General features: G+C 40.7%; 1 protein-coding gene across 6 annotated transcripts in view; it reads right to left on the reverse strand.

Moving 5' to 3' along the window:
• The window catches only part of GLIS3 (GLIS family zinc finger 3), a 430,490-nt gene that overhangs the window by 61,000 nt on the left and 345,101 nt on the right, over window positions 1-24,389 (reverse strand). For all 6 annotated transcript variants that reach the window (XM_084899491.1, XM_084899488.1, XM_084899486.1 and 3 more), the window contains one exon: window positions 3,083-3,227. In XM_084899491.1, coding sequence (XP_084755617.1) covers window positions 3,083-3,227 — 145 coding nt within the window. The remainder of the gene's footprint in view (window positions 1-3,082; window positions 3,228-24,389) is intronic.

Here is a 24,389-nt window from a genome sequence, read left to right on the forward strand (position 1 = left end):
AGCAGGAATAAAATTTTAAAAAAGTAGGGAAGATAAACTTTCACAGGTATAAGTTAACTCAAGGAGTAAAATCCCAGGATAAAGGAAGGTGGCCACATGTCTGTTTCAAATATCCCCAAAGTTGCAGAAAATTCAAATCATTCTGAAGATACTCTGTTGATACTGTGGTAACTTAGGTTCTTTGCCCATTATAGCAGCTCGCCTACATGAGCAGGAGGCTCAAAGCTAAGAGCTCAATATCTTTTTGAAGGCCCAAAGGAGAAATAGACTCAAGTACACAGGGGAGACTGGTGGTTGCTGGGGAGGTGGGTAAGGAGACTGAGAGAAAGAGGTGAAGGGATTAAGAAGTACAAATTGGCAGTTACAAAACAGTCACAGGGATGTAAAGTACAGCATCTATACTAGTAAAAGGGTAATATGCTAATTAGGGTGGACATCTTCCTGACGACCTTCCAGATGTTCTTCTGGACAAAGCTGCAGCAGCTGCAAAGGGCCCAGGCTCAGGACAGCAATGGCAGCATCATAAGCGAGGTAATGTGGGCGGCACCTTCTCCTGATCTGCCTGGTCGCCTGGAGGCCAGACTTTGGCTTAGGTCTGGTAGAGGCAGTTAGGGTCCATCAGGCCGGCAGGGGGGCAAGGTGGGGGCGATCAGGCCAGCAGGGAGCAAGGTATGGGCAATCAGGATGGGCAGGCAGGCAGAGGGGTTAGAGGTGATCAGGCAGGCAGAGGGGTTAGGAATCAGAAGTCCTGGATTGCAAGAGGGATGTCCTAGATTGGAGAAGGTGCAGGTCGGGTTTAGGAATCCCCCCTCTTTATCCCCCAACCCGTGCACGAATTTCATGCACCAGGCCTCTAATGGGGAATACAGTCAATAATATTGTGATACCTATGTTTGGTGGAGGTTGAGTACTGGAAATATCAGGGGACCATTTTTGCAAAGTATATGATTATCTAACTACTGTGCTGTATACCTGAACCCAATACAAAGCAATATTGAAAGTAAACTGCAATTGTAAAATAGCTATAATAATTTTTAAAAATGCATCATGTGCAAAGAGAGGAATTATTTGGAATAACAAACCCATTTCAAACTAAATCATTTTAAAACCTTGAAAACACTACCAGAAATATAAAAATAAATACCAAGACAAAGGAGACTCCTAAGTTTTGGAAATGAGTCACACAGATGTATGCTACACACAGCAAAAATAGAGATATCATTGTTTTCCAAATCCATTTCCAAGAGACTTAAATGAACAAGACTATCCCATCACGCCATATTCCTAGATTGCGGTTTGATTTCCGGTCTTCGCTCATATGGGAGGCAACTGATCAATGTTTATCTCTCTCTTTCCCTTTCTCTCTAAACAAAAAAATCAATAAAAACATATTTTTGGATGAGGATTAAAAAAACAAAAAAGGAGAGAGTGCTATATTGGCTGCTTTAAACTGTTAACTTAATGTGCTAAAATAAATGTTCATATATGAAATATGTGGCAAATCCAACAGACATCTGTAGAAACAAAAGCTAGTCAAGCTAGTCACACTTTTTCATGTATATATCTAATACAAAATATTTTTGTGTGCTGAAAACATTGTACATTGACGTATTTCATGTGTATGTATGTACCTGTACCACAAACCTCTGTAAGATTTGTTCAGCCCTTCAGGTAAGTTTTAATCTCACGTCCCAGGTTCTCAAAAAGCAGAAACTGTGCTGCTCTCCAAGAGTAAGTAGCCAAAGAAACTAGTAAAGGGCCACTGACTCTTGGTGTATTGATGACTGACCTTCTTGAAACACTGTATTTGCTTTATGCCCTTTCCCCTGCCTTAGGACCAACTGAGAACTGCCGAGTTTATAAAGTTACACAAGCATGTCTTTCCCCTATTCCACTGTTATGCATCAGTAAATTCTTAACTCTTTATGGCTTATTAGTACATTTAAAAAGAAGAAGAAAAAAAAAATAAGTCTGCTGCCAAATCCTGGCTCTGGAATCAGATGGGGGTGGGAGTGGGATTTGCAGTCCACACACAATAGAAAATTCTCATTGTCTGGCCAAAACTGGTTTGGCTCAGTGGTAGAGCATCGGTCTGTGGACTGAAAGGTCCCAGGTTTGATTCCAGTCAAGGGCATGTACCTTGGTTGGTTGCGGGCACATTCCCAGTAGGGGGTGTGCAGGAGGCAGATGATCGATGATTCTCTCTCATCGATGTTTCTAACTCTCTATCCCTCTCTTTTCCTCTCTGTAAAAAAGTCAATAAAATATATATTTTTAAAAATTTCTCATTGTCTGAAATGTGAAGCTGGTGGGACATTTGCTATCAGAGTCATAGCATGACAGTAAGGGCTTTCCAAAAGTGAGGATGTTAATCAATTATGTTTGCAGAGGTACATCATCACTATGAGGGTGAAAGATGTACAAAAATCCAGGCTAAGAAAATAAATGAAAAAAAAAATAACTTCCTTGTTGCAAATTAATCCTTTCTTGTTTTTCACTACACATGTGACATTTTTCAAATATAGAGTCATCTATTAATTCAAACCCAGGCAGAAGGAAGTGGGTCAAGAGGTCTGGGAGTGCCATTCTACCTCCCCCCACGCCTGCAATGGTTAACAAACAATATTGGGCATTCTTATAAGTTGGTTTACTGGTATGCTATTTTTCTTAGAAACCTGGGACTTCCTTTTAAAATGCAAAGAAGACAATGATTGTTCCATTAAGAAATCCACATGGAACCGGTTACCTGCTTAAGGGGGAAGCATTTCCTTTGAGTCTACATCAGTTAATAAATTTGAGATACTTGGGGAGGTTGGGTGCATTGAACTTCTGACAAAGCCCAGAACTAAAAGAGTTAATGCATTATTTTACTTTGTTTCTTAATGAGAAAAAAAAGTCTGCTGCCAAACTCAGCTCAGAATTCAGATGAGACTGTACAGAGGGTGAAAATTTGCAGTCCACTGATAAAGCAAAATATAGATGATATTAGAAGAATTTCTCTCATGTGAGCATTCCTTTAACCAGAGTGAAGGTGCCTAGAGAAAATCAGTTGATGTGGTTGGTCTGCCTTTGCTGTCATTACCTGGATAGAGATCAGGCCCAGGCCCCGGGGAGCATCCCACTGGCCCATCTGTGGCAGCATCCTGTGGGGACGTGGCCGGCTGCAGGGGTTGCACGGTGAGGCAATCTGTGAGCAAGTCAGGATGGAGCTCTGCACTGGACCGCAGCTACGAAAAGGAGAAAACAGACACAGATGGAAAGGAAAGCTGTTCCTTGAAATACCTTGCTGGGATGGCATCATGCCCTAAGGTTCAATGCAATTCAATCCACAAATATTTATCAAGCAACAGCTATCGGTTTAAGAGAGTCAATAAAAGAGTCAGTTTTCCAATCCTCAAAACACCTGGCAGGTGCCTCAGGAAAAAAAAATGTGGCAAGAGGCAGATTTGACTTTAGTCGTGATATTTTGACTTCTGAGAACCCAACTTCCTATTATATTTCCTTGTATTTGCTCTGTATCTTATCAGAACTTGTAGCGATAACAAAGCAAATTCAAGTATATTTAGTCCAGATTGGAAAGTGCTTTTAAAATACCACATGAAAATATCTTGGAGATAATTTAGAAATGTCCATTGAGATCTGGTGCCTATAGCTATTACATGGCAGGAAAATACACAAGTTAAATTTTAAAATATTATGGAGCACGATTTAAAAAAAAATGTCATTAACAGAAATAGAACCCCAACATAAGTTACATAACAAAAAACATTTAGATAGTCATTTTATCACAGTAACAAAATAAAATCTTTATTTATTCGAGTTACCAAAAAATCAAATCATAAAAATGTCAGAATAAAGTCTAGGTGAAAAGTTACCTGATCTCTTTATGAAAAAGAATTCTGTAAGTATAACTCAAATAGGAAAAAATCACAACGTGAGATTCTTACCTAAAAATCTCTATATTCTGCTTATATAAAAACACAATACCTTAAAAATCTAGCAATGTATTTGTTACAGTTATTGCAAGTAGTTACCATCTCCAGTGTTAACTTTAAAGGAAATACTTACGTTAATATTTTCTTTAGTAAGACAAAAGTAAACCTTTAGACCCAGGGCTGGAGGACACTTATTCATCCAACAAATATTTATTGTCAGACACACCTCTAGACTCTAGGAATCCCATGTTAGGGAAAGTAACTCCAGAGTGGAATAATAGTGCAGAGAAGAAAGACAGTGAAGATGGAGGAGGGAGGGCAATTTTAGAAAGGAGATCAGGGAAAAGCTCTTGGACATGACACTTGCAAAAAGCTTTGAAAGAAGTGAGGGAGTGAGCCTTACAGACATAAAGGGAGGAAGAACCTGTCTGCCTTGCGGAGTGCCTGGATTATCTGAGGATCAGTAAGGCTGGAGTGGTGTGAGCCTGGGGCCCAGAAAAGAGAAACAGAAGATGAACCAGAGATGTAGTGGGGAGAGGAAGTATGTTTAGTGTTCCTCTCACCCTCCCTCCCAGATTAGACAACCTGGAAAGGTCCTTCCAGATCAGTTAAAGCTCTTAAATCATCACTGGTCTAGGAATTATCTACTGATGAAGGTGGGAGGCACACAGCAGAATCTCCTGGGTGGGGATTGCCTTACCACGCAACCTTGGCATAAACATAAGACTTTAAGAAGGCAAAACAGAATGACAATAAACATTAAAAAATACAGCACACTTATAAAGAAATGCAATGTGAATTTTTTTTTAACTTATCAAGTTAATAAAACCTATTTTAAAAAAGTAGTGGTAGCTAAGGTACAGTGAGAGAGGCATTCTTTTCTTAAAAATTTGTTTATTATTAAAAGTATTTCAGATGTTCCTCCCCCCTCCTCATTAAACTCCTCCATCTTAAACAATGTAGAAGTGTACATTGGTACAAACTTTCTAGTGGTATCTCACAATATTTTTTCAAGACCCAGAACTTAAACCATTTGATCATAAAATTTGGCTTAAGGATATACTCAGAAGAAAGGTGAAGGAAGATTTATTCCCAATATTTCAATGATATAGAGTATTATTTACAGCAATATCAAAAATCAGAAAATATTACTTAAATGTCCACAATTAGGGCCAATAAAAAAACTCATATAAATTTGATGGGGTATTATGCAACCACTAAAATAATGCTCATGATGATAAAAGCAAAACACAAAATTATATAGAAACAATGACATAAAAATACAGACAAAACCCTGTAAGAAAATATAATCCAATATTAAAACTGATTTTTGCTCCTACTGTCATTATCATGACTTTATTTTCCCTGTTGTTGTTGTTGTGTGGTTTTTTTTTTGTGTGTGTGGTGTGTGTGTGTGTGTGTGTGTGTGTGTTTTGAATACTTTCCTCTGCTTCCAAATTCTCTGCATTCCAATGACTTGTAGGAGGCTGGTTTTAAACCAATCCAAGAGTGTCAATAGGCTGTATTTTTTTCCCAAACTTTCCATGCAAGGATGTCAGATTGATAGTTTGAAATCAATCATGGTAAGAATATATACACCATGGACTCTGGCAAATGCTAGAAACTGAGGCATTTGTTTTATATAGAGAGCTGGTTAAACACTTCCAGCATGCCTGCAACAATGACTCTTCTCCACACTCTGATCAGAAACACACACATTAGCAAAGTTACTACTTAGAGAGCAATATTTCTCAGATCTCAAAAAGCTTCTTAAAGAGACAAACATATGTCCAGGTCTTAGTCCAAGAATATGACCCTAAGTTTAGGGGAGAAGCATTTAACACACGGGGTGAATGAGACATAATTTGATTATCATTTCCTCAGCTTTGTCTCACTGGAATCTCTGACCAAGACTGTCTGAGCTTGTGCCTAGCCCTCTCAGGGCCTTCGGAAAGCATGTTTGTTATTTTGGTACTAGCCAAACACATGCTGCGTAAGGAAAACTGGAAGAAAAAATCAAGGCTAAGAATGAGTTCTGGTGGTCGCTTTTAATTTATCTTCCTTTGTTAAAATGTGATCTGGGGCCCACATGGTCTGTTAAGAACAGACGTGATGTCTCTCTGCTTTCTATTACCAGCTCCTCTAGGGTTTTGCAGTTATCAGTATGGATGAGGTCTTTCCAAGGAATTTCATGGCCAGGGTTACTCCTGGAGTCAAAGGCAGGCACTGCTTCCTCAGCTTCAACAAGTATTCTTGTTCTCTGAGAGTGGGATTCCATCTGACTCTGGTGAGAGTTAATTTGGTTTTCTCTGGGATTAGGCATGGTTCTAGAAACTGCCTCTAAAATTGAACAAGCCTTGAGGACCTTGTGCAAAATTGCCAACGGAGAGTACTATGCATAGTAATGCAGTAATGAAACGATATGTAAGTTTACCGTCCCTCTTGCCCTCCCTCCCAGATGAGACCAGCAAAAGGCCTTCCAGATCATTTCAGGCTCTTAAACATTCCAGGAATGCCTAATGGGTGAGGCAGGAGGCACACAGCAGAATCTTCTGGGAGGGATGTCTTTCAATAAAATACGGTTTCTTCTTTGGAGTAAGAAACTCAACTATGGATATGAAACAAATTATAAAATGTGTATTTCAAACACATCTGCTTAGCTGCTAGGAATATTTAAAAAAGACAGAGGAAAATTTTTCAATGGGAGATGGTCTCTCACTGCGGTTCTCAGACCTGGGCATGCACCTGCAGGCCCCTGGAGTTGCTGACTCAGTGGGCCTGGGATGGACTTCAAACAAGTTCTCAGGCCACGATGCTGCTGCTCATCTGGGGATCACACTTGCAGAAGCATCAGGCTCTAAGAATCCCAAGGACAGCTAAATTTTTTTTGGTTATGAAGAGAGAAAACAAATTATGAAAATAGGAACTTATAAAAACCAAACTGTCTTTAAAACATGAACTTTATGCAACCATTTCTTTTTATGTCTCTCTTCAGACCTCAAAATAATAAGTGGTTCCATGAGATTCATATCTTAAAATCAATGTGGATATTTTCTTTCACAGAGATAGGAAGGGTTAAAAAATTCAATCCAGTCTAATACCTGCTCTTAGGAGAGAGACTTGCTTTTTGTGGAACATTTACTGCTCTTTGTGGAAAGAAGTGAAATTGGAGCCCACTGATTATCTAGTTTAAAGGGCTGCTGTGTTGAACAACACCAGGGACCTTTATTTGCATTGTAATCTATATGAATGGCACCCCTGGAATTCAAACTCGGCTGTCCTAACCATACCCCATTCATTCCAGAGTAGCACTGTCCTTCCTTATCTTTCTCATTCATTCATCGAACATATTTTTATTGGGCCTCAACCATATGCCTAGCATATGCAAAGCACCATTCCAGAGGGTTCAAATATATCAGTAATCAAAACAAAGATACTCACTGAGTGTATGTTCTGAAGGATGGAGTCAACAGTAACAATTAACTAAACAAGTAAATTGTATAGAAGTTGGAAGTGCCATGGGGGAAAAAAAAAGAAAAAAGATAGAATTAGGTGGGATTAGAAAAGTTGGGGAGAGTGGAGGCCTGATTGAGAAAATATATTCAAGCAAAGACTTGAAGAAGGTGAGAAAATTAATTAAGTACATGTGAAGGAGGAACTGCAAGGAGGCCCCTGTGGCTGAAGTGGGGTGTGAAAAAGAGAAACACAGGAAATGAGGTCTGAAAGGTTAGGTGGGGAGTCCTAGAGGACCCCACAGCTTTCAATTAGCACTTTGGCTTTAGTGTTAGTGAGCAGGGAACTCTTTCTTGTAAGGTCTCCACCATTTGCTTCCTGGGAGACTCAGCTCATCCCCCATTACTATCCACAGCCATAGAGGCACTTTGCCTCCCCTTCTCTGAGATTCTGTGAGATATGAACACATTGAGGTTAGTCCTGTGTCAAGGAGGCGTGACTGCATTGCCCAATTATCCAATCAAACACTAAGTGTTGCTGTGAAGGAATTCTGTAGATGGAGATGACATCCAGAGCCAGTTGACTTTAAGTAAAGGAGATTATCTTCTAGAATCTGGAAGGGACTCATCCAATCTGTGAAAGGTCTCAAGAGCCAAAAACCTAGGGTTTCCCTCAAAACGAAATTCCTCCTCTGGATTGCGGTGTCAGCTCTTGCCAGAGTTCCCTCCCTATAGATTTCTTACAAGCTGTCCCCCACAATCACATAAGCCAATTTCAATTAATTTATCTTTTAGATAAATTAATTTATCTCTCTCTCTGTCTTTTCTTCTCCCCCCAGCTGGTTCTTTGGAAAATCCCGAAATAGAATGCGCTTTGAAAGCCACTACCATAAGATGAGTATTTCAGGACAGGAAGAAAAGACCATCATGCACACAAATCCCTTAGCAAAGGGCTGGATGTGCACACTCACCATGACACACTTGAAGGTTGCATTTCAATTCCGTAACTATATATGAAATCCCTACTGTGTGCTCAATACGAGGCATCTCCCAACAGCAACCATAGGAGGTGCATACTGTTGTGGTTTCCAATGGAGAGATGAAAAGCTAGAATGAAGCAGCCAGCAAAGGTCAGGCTTAGATTTGGGTCAAGGTCAGGTCTGGATTTGGGTCAACCAAAAGTCATGCTCCCTGAGTGTGTTATACTAGCTAAAGAAAAAACCCACCCCAGCATTCTCCTTTCCCATCACACACACACACACACACACACACACACACACTTTCCTCTTAGGACATTTTTGTATTTTAGCCATAAACCCATCGGTTGATCTTCGTCTAGTTGGAAAAAGAGCAAAGGGCCCCCACATCCTCTAGAAGAGTTCCCAGGATATCTCATCACCACTGTGCAGACCTTGACAAAATGTCCTTTATGGGAAGGGGTCTCTGCAGGAGTAGAGAGGGAAAAACAGAATGGACCACTGCTGTTTGGTAGCCACTATTTTTTCTCTCCTCCCAGGGTTTTTGTCAGCTGGTTTGGTCCTGGGCGAATAACATGAACACCTGCAGTTGAGAAAAATAAAGCATGGCATGTATTGTTCTTTAACATCTACACATAACCACAAACACAGTGGCCCTAGGACACCTGACATGATATGATCTTGACCCAGGGTCATCCCGGACCGCAGCACCCCTCCCCAAGAGGGGACATGCCACCTTATCCCTCCTGATTCCTGAATTCCCTGCTCCTCTCTTTGATCTTCCTCCTCCTCTCCTCTCTGGGAAGCTGAGCCAGACTGTGTAGGATGGCACACTTCTCTGTGCTCCCCCATGGATTTAGATGGGGATCAGAAAGGGCCTCTGTGGGGAGAGGATATTATGGGCTGAGACCTGAATGAAGAGAGAGAACAAGCCATGCCGATGAGACACAAAAGGGGAAATCTAAGGCAGGAACAAGCTGGTGGCTCTAAGAACATTACCTCAGAGGGTGAGCAAGGAAGCAGAGGGAAGAGGATGGGGATGGGATCAGAGCAATAGCCAGAAGGCAAGTCATGTCCAGCCTCCAACACAGGAAGATTCAGTATTTGATTTCATTGCAGCAGCAAGCCAATGGGAGGGTGTGAGCAGAAAGTTACTGTTTTGTCTTATATTGTAAATAAAAATAAAATAGCTCTGATTATTGTGTGGAAAACAGGTGGGAGGAGGTCAGGAAGGCCCAGTAAGGGGTTACTTCAATAATCCAGATGACACATACCAATGGCTTAAAGTCAGAGGTGGTGAGAGGCGATTGGTCTGTGTTTTGAAGGTGGAGCTGAATGAAATGTGGAATCTGAGAGAAACTGGGGAATCGAGGATGGCCCCTGCTTTGGACAAGAGGAACAACAAAAGGAAAGAGAGGAGTAGATTGAGGTGTATCAGCAGGTTGGTCTGGGAAGTGTTAAGGTTCGGATGATCCAAGGACATCCAGGTGGGCAGCTGGAGATCAGAAGGGGGGTGGTCAGGGACAAGAATGGGATTGGACCACTAATAGTAACCTGTCTACTATACAATACAGGGTATCTACCCTCACCAATCCATCTTGGGATTTCAGAAGGTCTCTCCTAAAATAAAGTTTATTATGTCATACTCAAGATACAAACATTCTCTCCTTCTGTTTGGCACACCATCCCAAAAGACTAGGACAAGAAGCCTCTGTGATGTGGTTCCCCCACATGCCAGGGACAGAAATTTCCTCCGGGCTCCACAAAGGCCCCTGCTCCTTTCAAGAGTACTGCCCTGCTGTTTGCAGGCATCGCTTTTATTATGTGCTTCACCCCACCTGCCTGGAGTGGCTTCCTCCTCTCAGTGGACCTCCTGCTCACATCCTGAATGAAGCTCCTTCCGACCAGGCCAGCCCACACCGGGTCCAGGGAGAGCTGCAGTCTATGTTCAACAATCCTACACCTGGACACGTGTTTGGTTTTATTTCCTGTTAGGATTTTCTTCTGCACAACGGTGCTGTAAAGTCCGCAGGACCTGGCTGACTGACTAAGTCCGAAGCGCCTGGCAGGATGGGATTAGTATCCTGGCAAACTGTTCAGTGCCAATTGGATTTGTAAGAATGAGACGCATGTCTTTATCTAAAGGAGGTGACAATCTCTGGTGTTATGCAGAAATACAATGAGGTCCTTTCTGAATTACCCTGGGAATGGAGAATTTTTAAAGGTAATAGTAACTACAGCAGAGAGACTGCTTATGCTCCGCCCAGATCCCCTCTGGCCACTTGGAATAGCTCTGTGCCCGCCCCTCCTGAGTTTGGTGTGCCCATCCCCAGCTCTGTGTACTTAGCCACAGCTAGCACCTCCTCGCCCCAAGCACATGTGTATACACACACACACACACACACACACACACACACACACACACATGACTACCCAGTGCTCCTTAGCCTTGGAGTGCAATAAACTCGGAGCTTTAAGTTCTGTTCCAGAGCTCCCGCTCCTGCCTAACGTCTTCCCTCTCCCTCATTCCTTATCAGACTCTCCAAGGAGCACTTCTTTACTAACTCACATACACCTGAATCTTTGGTTCACAGTCTACTCCAGGAGCACCCGACTTACTAGTTGTAAACATCCCCACATTTTGATTTGGTTCAGGAATGCAGAGAGCCAATTAGCAGCTCTTCCAGGATGCTCAAATGCACATCCCCTCCCCCCTGCCTTTCAGTCCACAATCGAGGGGTACAGTAATCAGGTAATTGATGAAAGTGGGGTATTCTGACATATTATGCATAACACTAAAAGCATAACTATGGAGGATACATAAAAAACATAACCATCATTTACAAGAATAATCAGCATTCAAAGGGGCTTCAGCAAATATCATCAGGGCCAAAACTTTACGTTATGTAAGACTTTCCAACAGCAACCCCAGTCAGTAGCTCTCAGACTTTGCTTGATTCCCTGTAGTCATGGACGACTTCTTCATCTTGGCAGTTAACTTTAACTTTATACAGTTCTAGTTGTCAGGAAGTTTTTATGCATGAGGAGTCTTGATCTAGCTTTCAGCAACTATGAGAACTCTATGCATCTGTCTAAGCATAAACCTGCATTAAGACTCGTGGACATCCCGGGAAGAAATGGGACAGCTCTGAGTCTCAGAAACCAAGCTAAGAGTCTTTGACTGTTAATGATCCTGATCTTCAATGACCCGTTATAGGACTTAATTTCTATCCAGGTGCAAGAGGACAAATTGGCTCCTGAGCTTCTGTCCAATCTCCCAATATGGAATATCTGTTCCAAATGATGGTCTTTCAACATTGACAATGAAATCACCCATCAGGGCTTGACAAGGCTCCTCCATTTGGAAATCTGAGCTGTTTCCCTAACAATGCAGGGATTTTTCCCAATACATAAAAACAAGGCACCGTCCATTGTGATTTTTATTTGTTGTTTTGTTCAAGACCATTCTGTTAATGTTTATAAGCTCTTGAAACAAGAGACGGAAATTCTACTCCCATCATTTTCTCATTTCAGATATGACTGAATAATCGTCCAAGACTAAGTGAGTCAAGTGGAAATAATTAGGAGAGGGAAAGGGGCCCAGATTCTTCCATGTTCAGTGCTGTTACATTCTACTCCAGGAGCAAAGGCATTCTGCGAGCCTGCGCGGGACACACTTCCAAAGAAAAGGAGGCACAATCAAAGGCCTTTTGTTTTCCCCTTTCTCCAATGAGTATAGTCTATCTGGACATAAATGTTTATGCATCATCTTGTAGGGATATTTCTTTGTTCTTCAGAAATCAAATGCCACCAAAATATATTTCTGGAGAAACTCAGCCAGAAGGAGAGACTAGTGGGCTTTTTCCCCAGAGGGTTAAGTTTAGCACCAGAACATTCTCATCAAGCATTTCTCTATGACACTTGGAGCAATGCACCTCTTAGAGAATTAACTCATTGCCCAAAGGCTTAAAAATAATTACAAGTTAACCTATTATGTTAATTGCAACTAATTTCCAGCTGAATCTAAAAATTCTCCCTGTAGGAGATTCTTTAGCATTGACATTTATGAAGTGGTGTTGGCCTATAATAGGTAATTAATTTCCCACAATCTGCTATCAAATTAACTTCCTTTGTGAATGACCAATTTGCAAAGAGGAAAAAAAAATACGAGGGTGAAAAACAGCATTCGGAGAAACCTCTTTGGGAATTGGAGATATTGTCCAATCAGGCACCCTGAACTTCTCTCTAGGAAATGCCTATTTGGTTAGCAGTGACTCCATAGACCAAAATTTTAATCCAGAGCTGATTAATGAACCTACCAAAATAATTGAATTGGTACATATGCTGGGGTACATCTCAATAAGAGACATAAAATATCAGTACTAGTGTAGATACTACAAGACATAAAATATCAGTACTAGTGTAGATCTATTATTTATGGAAAATGTTTACAGAAACAATTTCAAGGTAGAAAGGAAGTAGAGTCTAATAATCTCATGTGCCAACTCTACCGCAGTGCTATCCAACAGAGCTTCCTTCAATGATGGAAAAGGGCAGTGATGTACTTTTGGTAGCCACTAATGAATGCTTGAAATGTGGGTAGTGCAATTAGATAAAATTAAAAATTATTTTACCTAATTTCAATTAATTTAAACTTAAACGTATGGTATTGAACTGCACAACATTACCACATAACTTGTTGGCAGCTTAGCCTTTGTCCAAATTCCTTTGATGGCAGGGAATTTACTCCTTTACAACTCAGTTCCTCCATCGCTACATAGGTCTAATCATTAGAAAGTTTGATTTAAATTAATCTGTTGCCCCATCATTTCCACCCACTGGGGTGTATTCCTCCCCTCTTCTACTAGACCACACAGAGTAACTTTGCTCATACTGTACTTTATAGTTTGTTGTTGTTGTTTTAATTTGAGAAGCCTCAAAATATTATAGAATTTCAGCCCTGAAAGGGTCCATGAATTAGTTTCGTTGTCAGCCCTTCTTCAGCAGTTTTTTCTCTATAGATTGAACAACTTTAGTTTTTTATATCTAAGAGGTATTTTAGTAGAAGGAGCTTGGGGGTTTTAGTTTGATAAACTGTGATTCAACTACGGTGTGATCCTGGAAACATAGTCACCCGCCTGAATCTAGTTTCCCTTCTGTAAAATGAGGATAAGGCCATTGTGCTATCTTGGTCACTTTCAGGACTAAATGAGAGGATTCACAAAGCAGTTGGCACACAGAAGACACTAATGTGTCAGTCCTTCTCTCCCAAGTAGCTTATTATTCCATTCACCACCCCAGTTTCTCTCAGCACCGGACCTCAATGGCCAATGAATGAAGATATCTCAATCCTAATGCAGTGAACCAGCTGTCTGACCAGGACAAAGTATAACAGAGCAAACACATCCCTTGTTCCAGACTTTCTACCTTTATTGATGCAGCCTAAAGAGTCTATTAGAACCCTCTGGGTTATTATGCATAGCTTTATAAACCGAGTCTGGGGACAAACAATATCCTAATCAAGATATTAGCAGAGTTTTAGAAGATAAATATTACCTCAAAAAAAGACTATAGCTAGTTTGGACTTTGGAAAAGTCCAAAATATATTGGAAATCAATACCAACAACAAAACATTTTCAGAACACTCTGAGGATATCTATAGATGTCCTACTTACCAAAATCTGTACTACTATCTAGCTATCCTGGACAGAGTTGGGGAGCAAAGATTCTCAAGTATGTTGAAATCAGAGAGTCATTCAGCATGGACTCTATGTATTGTTATGTCTGTGAAAACGCCGTTTCCTCCTAAGTCAATATTACTCTAAAACTGACACGAAGCATCTTTACTCAGTTTTTTCTTCTTCTGACTGGAACATGATACACAAATGGACACAGTCAGAAGTATATTCAAACTTCATCTGGAGGAACATCTCAAAAGCAGAGTATCAAAATAAAGGCTGATGTTTTAGACAAGGAAAAAATTATTATTATGGATTTTCACAGGGCTATGAGAAACATCCTCACTTCACCCTTTGGGGCCTGGTGAAGGGGTTGTGAGTTCCCCAAGCAAGAAGAGGGTTTACCTCTATCATAACTTCATAAATTCCTCCTGACACTGGCTCACTGCACTAATGTGACCACACACATTCTGTCCCATCCAGTCAAGTGTGCATTTCCTTTTTATTCAAGTATCTCAAGGTTTAATTAAAGCAGCCAGCTGTCCAGTAATCACTCCCACACCCTCTCCTGTATCTTACCAGCTCCTTATATTTTGCCTTTGAATTGATTTCTGACTGCAGGCCTGCCTGTGCTATAGTTTAGGAAGAGTGGGGAGAGACTAACTGCAGAAGTCATTTTTTCCTTCCTATTGCTGAATTGAAATGAATTGTCTGCAAAAAGATTTAAGGCTGATTTTAGTGTGCCTGAGTGTTTGGACAATTTGTTAAAGGCCTACTTCTAAAAGTTGAAGGCTGTCATCTGATGAAGAACACTTGCTCTCGGCTGTCCCATCCATCCTAAGTCAGTTTAATTTTCCTCAAGTACATGGATGACATCACTCCCCTTTTAGTGACTCTCTCTACCAAACATTACCTACAGCCCAAACTCATGGGCTTTAACAGGTTGTCTCTCACCTAGCTGTGTGACTTCATGCCCCATGTCATTCACATCTGATGCCATCTTCCTGGTCTCAAGCCTCCCTCCTTTGCTCCAGCCTGTGTGTCTTTCACACACTCTGCACCTTCTCCAGGCACCAACTCAATTTCACTCTGTATTGACGTTTTTCCAGGTCCTTCCATTCCAAAGTCATTTCTTGCTTTTTGAACATTCCAACAGCAACTTCTTTGTATCATTCTGATGCTATTTCTGGTTTTCTACTTATTTATATTAATTTGTATCATACTTATTTATAAATTATGTGTGAGTATGTGTGTCACAGAAGAAGAAGAAAAAAAAGCTCCTTATAAATAGAAACCATGTCTGTTTGACCATGCAAGCTAAAGCAACACTTCTTTCCCCTACCAAAGGTACTCTATAAATGTTTGGGGAAATGTGTGAACAAATACATGAATAACAAATGACTCAATAGCTACTAAGAATTCATTAATCTATGCTTATCCCCTAGGGTAGCCCCTAAATGCAGACAAAACCATGTCTTCATGAAGTATGATTGGGGGAAAAAGAGTGAGGTAATTTACGCATGCCAAAATTATCAACTAAGAATAAAATTGGAATTAGCCAAGTGAAACCTTAACAGAAGTTTTTAAAAAAGGAGGAGAAGAAGAAGAAGAAGAAGAAGAAGAAGAAGAAGAAGAAGAAGAAGACGACGACGACGACATTTGGGAAGTTTATTTCCTTATAATACTCAGTCCCCATTGATGCCAAGTTTTACTAGATAATACTATTCACATTTGTATATCGCTACTTGGAATGTGCAAATGAGCAATCCTTCCAATAGGAAATGCTAATTCATTACATTTATATTTCGTATCTCTCATTCATCTGGAAGGGCTGGGAACAAATCCAATTTTCTACCATGCTTTTAAAGCTTCCATGTCTAGCATATATTTTTGATAAACAGAGCACAGAAATATCAAGCTGAGTGGGCCCGGAATAAAACACTCATGCCCTCTTTTTGGCAATCTACCTGCCTAAGATGAAAACCTCCATCCTCTAAATAAATGAGCAGCTGTGGCCCCGGTCTCTCTGGTCACTACCTCACATACCGCCTTCAATTCCACTCCAGAGCCATTTCCCAAGTCCTCAGGTAATGCCGCCAATGTAAGAGCTGGCCTGTGGCATTATTTTTGTCAATGCACAGAAGGATTTTACTGAAGGTATGTCCACTCTCTCATCCGAGAACAGTACATCTTAGAGTGATGCATGGACCACACGTGCTTTTAATGCTTTGGTGCAATGGAGCTCTTCTCTTAGGGCACAGGCAAGAAGGCCTGGTTCAGAGAAACTCTGTGGGATGAAATTAAGATAGGATCTGGACTCCTCTAGTCTATGGATTCCTGCAGGCTATGCAGCCTCTGCCAAAGCCATTTTCATGTTTAGACTCTGCTATTCGTCCTCTGGACACTGACTTCATTTTGTCTTTCTTAGTATCATTTCACCCCCTGCAATGAATGAAATCTCATCTCAAAATAATAGTAACTTTAAGTCCCACCCCAGAAATCTAGACTAGAATGCCAGAAACCCAAGGGCAGTGAAGAAGGATGAGGAGGACTGCTGGCAGTCACTCTTGATGACAGGATTGTATCTCAGAAGCTCTGTCCTAGACTACACAGCCTTGCTGGCTCTGACAGAATGAAGAGAAAAGAGACCAGGCCGAGCTGTAGAAGCAGAAACAGGTGTTGTCAGCGCAGCACATTGTCCTCTGTGCTGGAGAACATGGTGCTATTTCTCTTCCTTGTGTCCTGCCACAAATGCTTTTATTCCCGTCTACAAGGAACTCCCAACACATTGTTCTGCTGTGTCTGACTCCACTTTCTAATGCTCTCTAGGGCCTTATGTTGCTTTCTCTGTCATCATTATTAGCTCCCTTGGGAAGATGTTATTTTGGAAGTAGTTTCACATTCTGACACTAGAGGAAACCAGTACCAGTTGTAGCCACTCCAGATCTATACAAAGAGCCCCTTCCACTAGAAATAAACTTATCCAAGAAATACTCTCTCTATACATGTACACACTGAGGGAGAGGAAAGTGTCCTACAAAGATGTCTCCCTTTCATCCAAATAATTCTCCAAAATAGAACTAGAGAAAATAGATGTGTATAATCAAACAACCAACATTTTAAGCTAGTGTGTGTGTGTGTGTGTGTGTGTGTGTGTGCATATTTTGGGCATGACTTTAAAGAAAGAAAATTAGAGATTTTATTTTTAATTAGAAATTGACAAGTCAGCAATATTTCATGTAAAAGAAAATCTTAGAAACAAAAAAGTAGAGACACTAAGAAATAATAATCATCCATCCTTCTGAAAATTCTGCTTTATTATCCGCAGATACTAAAGCCTGTGTTTCTTAGCAGAAACCCAAGATCTGTTGAAGTGGAAAGCACACGTCTGTGTGAGACTCCTATAGTAATCAAACATCAAGGAAAGTTAGCATGTGAAATACAGGTGACTTGATTTTACCCCTGTATTTTGAAGATCAAAGGAATAGCTCTATTCTACCAACCAGACACGCCCACCCCCTAGTCTCCTACCTCCCTACTGCGGAATGAAGCAAATTCCTTGGTTTCTCATGTCATTACCACAGGCTGAAATGATGTAACAATAACAGCAAAGAGGGGTGTCCCCCCTGCATCAACTCTCTAATCAGTTTCAAAGTATGTTTTGTTGGTTCTTATTGACGCCACTCAAAGGAACTCGTCACTCGTGGTCTCAAAAGTTTACAACAAATTGTGTGAATAAATTCTTTAAACACGTCTGTCCATTACTAATCCTCTTTTGCCAACATCCCATTCAGGCAAAAATTGCAGCGCTCCACGGTCCCTGATTTATATTTCATTTTGAGAACCGGAAGTAAAGGGATTAAAGTTAAGGATTAAAACACTCTTTACTGCATTTTCCCCCCCTTCCCAAATGGCTTCTTGGTTGCCATGCCTACTGTTCACTGGTCCTTAGCCTTGAATGTAAGCCTTTTGCCTTAATAAAATATTTTAAATGAGATTTCATGGAAAACAATAGGCAAAGTAGCTTTAAGTTCAACAATTGCTCCTGAAAGGAGCGAGAATTATTTTCAAACATCTTCCCCCCCCCCCCCCACTCCTTTTATTGGTATCCTCAAGGGTAAAATCTAAACTAAAAGACTGTACAGGAACAATCTAAAGATATACAATGGGAACTCAGAATGATGTAGCAGAGGCAGGAGGAGATTACTCCGAGACAGTGAGTGGGTCATTAGCTTATAAACCCGTGTTTGCAGGAAGATTAAGGGTCCTTGGGAATTTCTCAAATGTCGCAACACCACAGAACATTTTAAAGGCAAAAATGCACGTAAATGCAGTGTTGCAATTCCGCATTGCAAATACCAGGCAGGAAATGAAAAACTGAGGCTTTCACCACCACAAAGTAACTTAACCATGTCAATGTAAATATCACTGCTTTGTATGCAAGTAATCAGTGTTCTGTGGCGTCCGCATCTGCACAGGAGTGTGGCCAAAGAGGCAATAGCCATGGACAGCATGTACTGTTGGGGCTCAAGATTCTGCATGCACAGTGCACACAGCTGATGCTGAGTTGGGCGTTGAGAAGGGAAAGTGGCACTGACAAGTGAGCAAACACAACTGTGTGTGAGTAGTTCCTTTAAAATCATTCCCCTGACATCCATTTTAAAATATACTGCCTACATTCCTTTAAAATGCCAAGGAAATTGAATAGTAAAGTTCCATTTTAAAATCTATTCTTAGTGTCCAATACCAGGATGGGCTCCAGAATAAATTGTGCAGTGACTTCTAAGGTACCACCTCATCCATTTTTTCTCATTGCTCCCTGATGCTGTGTTTTTCTCAGCCTTGTCATCCAATGGTTTTAAACTATTCTTTTATCCCCCAGTGACTCTATTGAAACTACCTTCCCCAGGTCCAAGTATACTCATCACTTCTCACTTCTTCTGAACCCATATTCCCATTAAAATGGCCTTCCCTGCATAAATCCAGAGAATAGACACAGATGCTATACTGATATATTTATGGTGTGAAAGGACTGCTGCATTGTCTTTGCCTGAAATGAAACACAATTATGCAGGGTTCTTATGGAGACAATCCCATAACTGGAGAATGGTTGTAATGGCATATAACCAGCTAGTGGAATAGATAATTGTAGGTACAGTTAATTTGGAATTCCCAAATCAAATCATTAGATAACTGAGAGAGTCCGTGGGCAGGACTGTAGAATCTGAAACAAGGCATGGCATGGTCAGAATTATATACAGACCCACAAGGCATACAACCATGTTTTCCAAACATCACGGTCCTTCTTCCTGGCTTCAGTCTTTTCACTGAGAAGCCACTTTCATTTCAGGGGGACAATCCGGGCCATTCCAGGGCAGGCTGGGGTTACTGTTGGGCTATTCTTGCACATTTGCCATCAAGGGAAGCAAAAGGGACCTACTGTTGAAAGGCGCTCTTCATGGGTCTCAGATTTCTCCATGTCTTGGGAACAGAGGTACTGTCTGACTTTCTGGACTATTTTTTTTTTAAAAGAATATTTGATAACAAACAGCTTTAGAAAACTGACTGCATAGTGTCTTCCTCCTAAGCAAGGGGAAGGTATGCTTATATCCATTATGAATCCAGGTTCCCTAAGCTCAGGATTTCACTCCTGTAACACAATCTACTGAGTATTGCAAGTGTCACCTGGCCCTTTTTGCATCACATTGTTGGAATAGGGACTTATGAAGCTGGCAGAAGAAAATGATGATACTCTAATTAGAGATAAAGCTGATTCCAACCCAGGAGTTTCATATCTTCTGCCCTCATCTTTGAAACTGTGGCAAACTAACATAGCAGTCTGCACCTAGGGTAGAGACCTTAGACTCTTTGCAAATCCTGCCACCTTTAGAACCATCCCTAGGATATACAGAGCACTGGGGAAAAGGTTTCTTTGTGCAGGATTCCTGTCTATATGACTAATTTGAGTCACCAAAATCAGTATGTCACATCACACCAGAGGTCCAGCCCCAAATGATCCAGCTAATGAAATGCCACACTGGTCAGCAGGAATGGTCAGCTCCCAGGCCACATTCTTGGAATTACCTACATACCAGGCCCTAGGATAACCCCATGACATGCCTCATCCTGGAGATTATTATGGCCCCTAGTGACCCAACATATAGGATGAGAGAGTACCTCAAAGGAGAGAAATGGGGGCCTGTACCCTTGCTGGTACCAGCCTGGGTTCAGGGTTCCTGACTTGGATGGGTTACTATTGGCCCAACCACCAAAAAGGGGCTTTAGAGAATTTTAAGGAAGAAACTCTAGAGCAGGGGTCCTCAAACTTTTTAAAGTGGGGGCCAGATCACGGTCCCTCAGAGAGCTGGAGGGCCGGACTATATGAACTACTAATTCCTACTGTAACACCTCGGCTGCGCTCACTGCCCAAAAAACCTGGCGGGCCGGATCAGACTCCTCTGCGGGCTGCAGTTTGAAGACCCCTGCTCTAGAGCATGAGAATCCTGACACCATTTTCTAACAGAGAGCCACTGCAGAGTTTCTGGGAATGACTCTCATACCAAGAACTTGACAAGTTACAAAATATCCCACATTGGAAAATCAGCCCCATAGCAAGAATGGTAGAATCAAAGGAGGAACAAATATAGAGTCAGAAAAACTCAGCTGGAGTACAGTTTTACTACTGACTGAGTGTGTCTTGTAAACTCATTTAGAATTTCTGAACCTTAGGCTTTCCACATTTAAAATGGAATTATAATAATTGTAAGGCTAACCTTGCAGAATGACTGGGAAGGTGAAAGAGGTAAACAGACATGAAACTGCCTGGTACACTGCTCTACACAGGTATTTAGTGGTTGTTAATCTTCTTCTTCCGATTTCCCTTAGCCTCCTATTTCATGAGGGATGAGAATAAAATGGGTAATTGTATGCAGAAGGTTATTTCAGGATGTTTTAAATGCCAATTCACCCTTCCTGCAATCACCAATGGTGGAAGATATATAGGTGGTACTGTGTGAATGTTCTGCTGTGTTGCCATCTCTGATTGATTTCAAGCTTACCATCTGGGTGGGGAGGAGGCTCACCATCAGGGTGGAGATGAGAGGTGGGGAAAACATTATGAAGAATTAGGTTCCTCTGCTCCTTTAGACCATGATTAGTGCACCCTAATGTGTCTGAGGTTTTTAAGACCTGAAAATTTTAGAACTTTTTCTGGACATATTTTTTTTCATACAGACGAATAAGATTTATTTTCTTACAAAGGAGGAGGGAATTGATCACCCTTGGCTGCTATTTTGAGTACACGGAAATGAAACTGAGTTCTGTACTTGCTTATGTACAAATGAAGACATGTCAAGGATGTCCTTTGCACTGTCATCTCAAAATACAATTTGTATTCAAAGTGAGTAGATATTACCCAAATTCCTATAGCTGGTGCTTGTAGGCTAGGCAGGCCCAAAGCAATCCAGTGAATTATAGCTTCTTGTTTGTTGTTCTCTGCCACCTCTTTATCTGTTTCCCCCCTTTGAAGCTTTTTTTTTTTTTTTCAGAGTCCAGCCATGTCCTTGCAAATACTGAGGAAAACTAATCATGACAGTGATTTTTACTATATTCTACAGAATATAAAGAATCAAAGCAGCCCTGACTGGGTAGCTCGGTTGGTTAACATGCCATCCCCATATAATAAGGTTGCAGGTTTGATCCCCAGTCAACAAGAATCAGCATATACAAGAATCAGCCGATGAGTGCATAAGTGGAATAAAATGATGGATCTCTTTCTTTCTCTCACTCTCGCTCTCTGTCTATTTCCTCCCTCCATCTTCCTCTCTCTCTCAAATCAATAAATAAAAACTTTTAAAAAGAACCAAAACAGAGGAGTCTCATTGTATGTTTACATATGATAGAAAAATATATGGCAAGATATGCACCCAGTGTTAAGCAACTGTGATAAAATATATCACAAATCTGCTTCTACCTGGCTTCTATATTTCCCACAGGTGACTGTGCTGAATGAGAAATGTGAGAAAAATAATCACTGAACATAGGGTGGGAGAGAGGAGTAATACCTAGCATTGGAGTTGGAGAAAAAAATAGCAAGGTCCTAAGACTGCATAAACTCTGCTACAAAAACACACACATGTAAATATGATTATAAAGATATGTTTTGAGAAAGTTCAAAGAAAATAAGGCCCAGAAAATGGAGAAAGGGAAATCCATACCTCAAATTTCAACAAGGCAAAAACGATAAAGCCTAGAAATGCTTCTATCGCCAGAAGGCTTAACTTCATGTTTGGAAATATGTTAGAAAGAATCATAAGTTGGTAAGCAGTACAGAATGAAGAAAGTCAACAGGAGTTAGGCGGGGTTGTTGAGAACAACCAGAGAATCCACATTTCCTTTTTAAATACCATTAAGTGAAAGCTGAACTTATGAGTCTTCAATCCATCAAGATATTTAGCAAAGACTCTCATGATATTATCCTGGACAAGCCTAAGAAACCTGAAATCATTGACAGTCTAGAATCTAGACTCTGGATGGATATAGTCATATTTGGATGTGCCACTCTATCTAAAGAACATGGATAAATAGAAATTTGCCACTTAATTCTCTTATCTCCTTTCATCTAAAATTCCTAATTCATCCCCCATATTATCACCTAAATTATCTTTCTAAATCATAGATCTGACTATTGGCTATGTTTAAATATCTTAACATGATGTGTAAGGCTCTTTCACTTTGATTCCCTTGTCTCAATGCTTGACTCAATAGTCAATATATGACATTGTAGGTCTCATATGACCCTAGTTGAAACTGTGCTATGGAATTGAGGAAATAGAAAGAATAAAAAGGAATGCAATCCATATGTTAAAAAAAAAAAAAAAAAAAAAAAAAAATGAAAGCTTGGTAATAAAAAAACATTGCAGGGAACTGGGGGTATTAATGCAGGATTTCTACATACAACAGCAAGTTCATTAATGCAAAAGAATAAGCAACCATGGAAGACAGGACTAGAGTCCATGTGCCTGCCGGTGTTCCAGAAGGTAGTTTTTGGACCACATAATATAAAGAATGTTTGCACATATTAGACTTGCTAAATAACAACAACAACAACAACGACAACAACGACAAAAGGTTTTCTTAAAAGCCAGAAAGCTTAAGAGTTCACCAAGAGGCTTTATGGATATCTTTTGGGACTTCCTAAATGTGATTCCACATTCTGGTCTGCAGGGAGGATGAGATTACATTTAAAGATTCCTATAATTCTGATGGACAGATTCTTATAATTCTGATGGGCTACAGCTGTGCCCACAGCTGGCCCTGAGTGGCCATGCAGCAGGTACCCATCCCAAAAAACCACTCAGGGGGAAAAAAATATTTCTACTCCAGTTTAAAAAGCCGTTCTACTGAGAGAGGCAGCAACTATCTCTGGCCCTTAACAGTTAACTCAAAAGAGTTAGTCTACACTCAACAAACAGAGGAAACAGTGAGTATTTCAGATGTCATATGACACTTTGCTACAGTTTATAAAGAGGGCTCTGGATCTGTTAAGTGGGAGGATAATCTTTTGCCAAAACGTTCTGTGGAATGCCAAGATTGCAAACAGTATGTCAAGATTTAATGGACGGCTATTCATTAGGCAGTATTAACTAATTCTGGCACACATTCTGTTAGGTCTTTCGGTTTGTAGGAAAACAGCACACCACCTTTGGCATCATACTTAGCTCCCTTTCCATTTACGAACTTTTCTCATTTCTCAGAAACAATCTACAGAGAGTAGAATTAGTCATAAAAAAAAAAAATCCATCCCGACTCTAAAGGCCAAAAGAATAAAATAAGATAATGTATACAAAATGGCTCTGAAATGTTAAAGCATCAAACAGAGGCGAAATAGGACCCTTTCTTTATCTCTATTACCATGGTCACTATTGAAACATCTGAATGAGAGGGATAGGATTCCACTTGTACAACTCCAGTGGAGCCTCAAAGATCTGTTTGTCAAGTTCTCCTCAAGCAAGAATCCAAATAGACCAGCTGGGGCATGAAAAATTCTCTTCTTCCCATAGAAAATTCTTGCTGTTATCTCACTACCTCTTTAAACCACCAATTAAAGCCAGTTTCCTCGGCAGAAATGGAGGACAGCAAGCCGTTTTCCTCTACATCACAACATTTTCTCATAACTCCCAACCCTGTGGGCACAGCCACTTCCTCTCCAAGGACTGCATTCTGTCTAAAGGAGGACTGTCATGAGCCTAAACCGGTTTGGCTCAATGGATAGAGCGTAGGCCTGCGGACTGAAAGGTCCCAGGTTCAATTCCCTTCAAGGGCATGTACCTTGGTTGCAGGTACATC

Source organism: Pipistrellus hanaki (assembly GCF_964339955.1).
Source record: "Pipistrellus hanaki genome assembly, chromosome: 11".
Classification (NCBI taxonomy): Eukaryota; Metazoa; Chordata; class Mammalia; order Chiroptera; family Vespertilionidae; genus Pipistrellus; species Pipistrellus hanaki.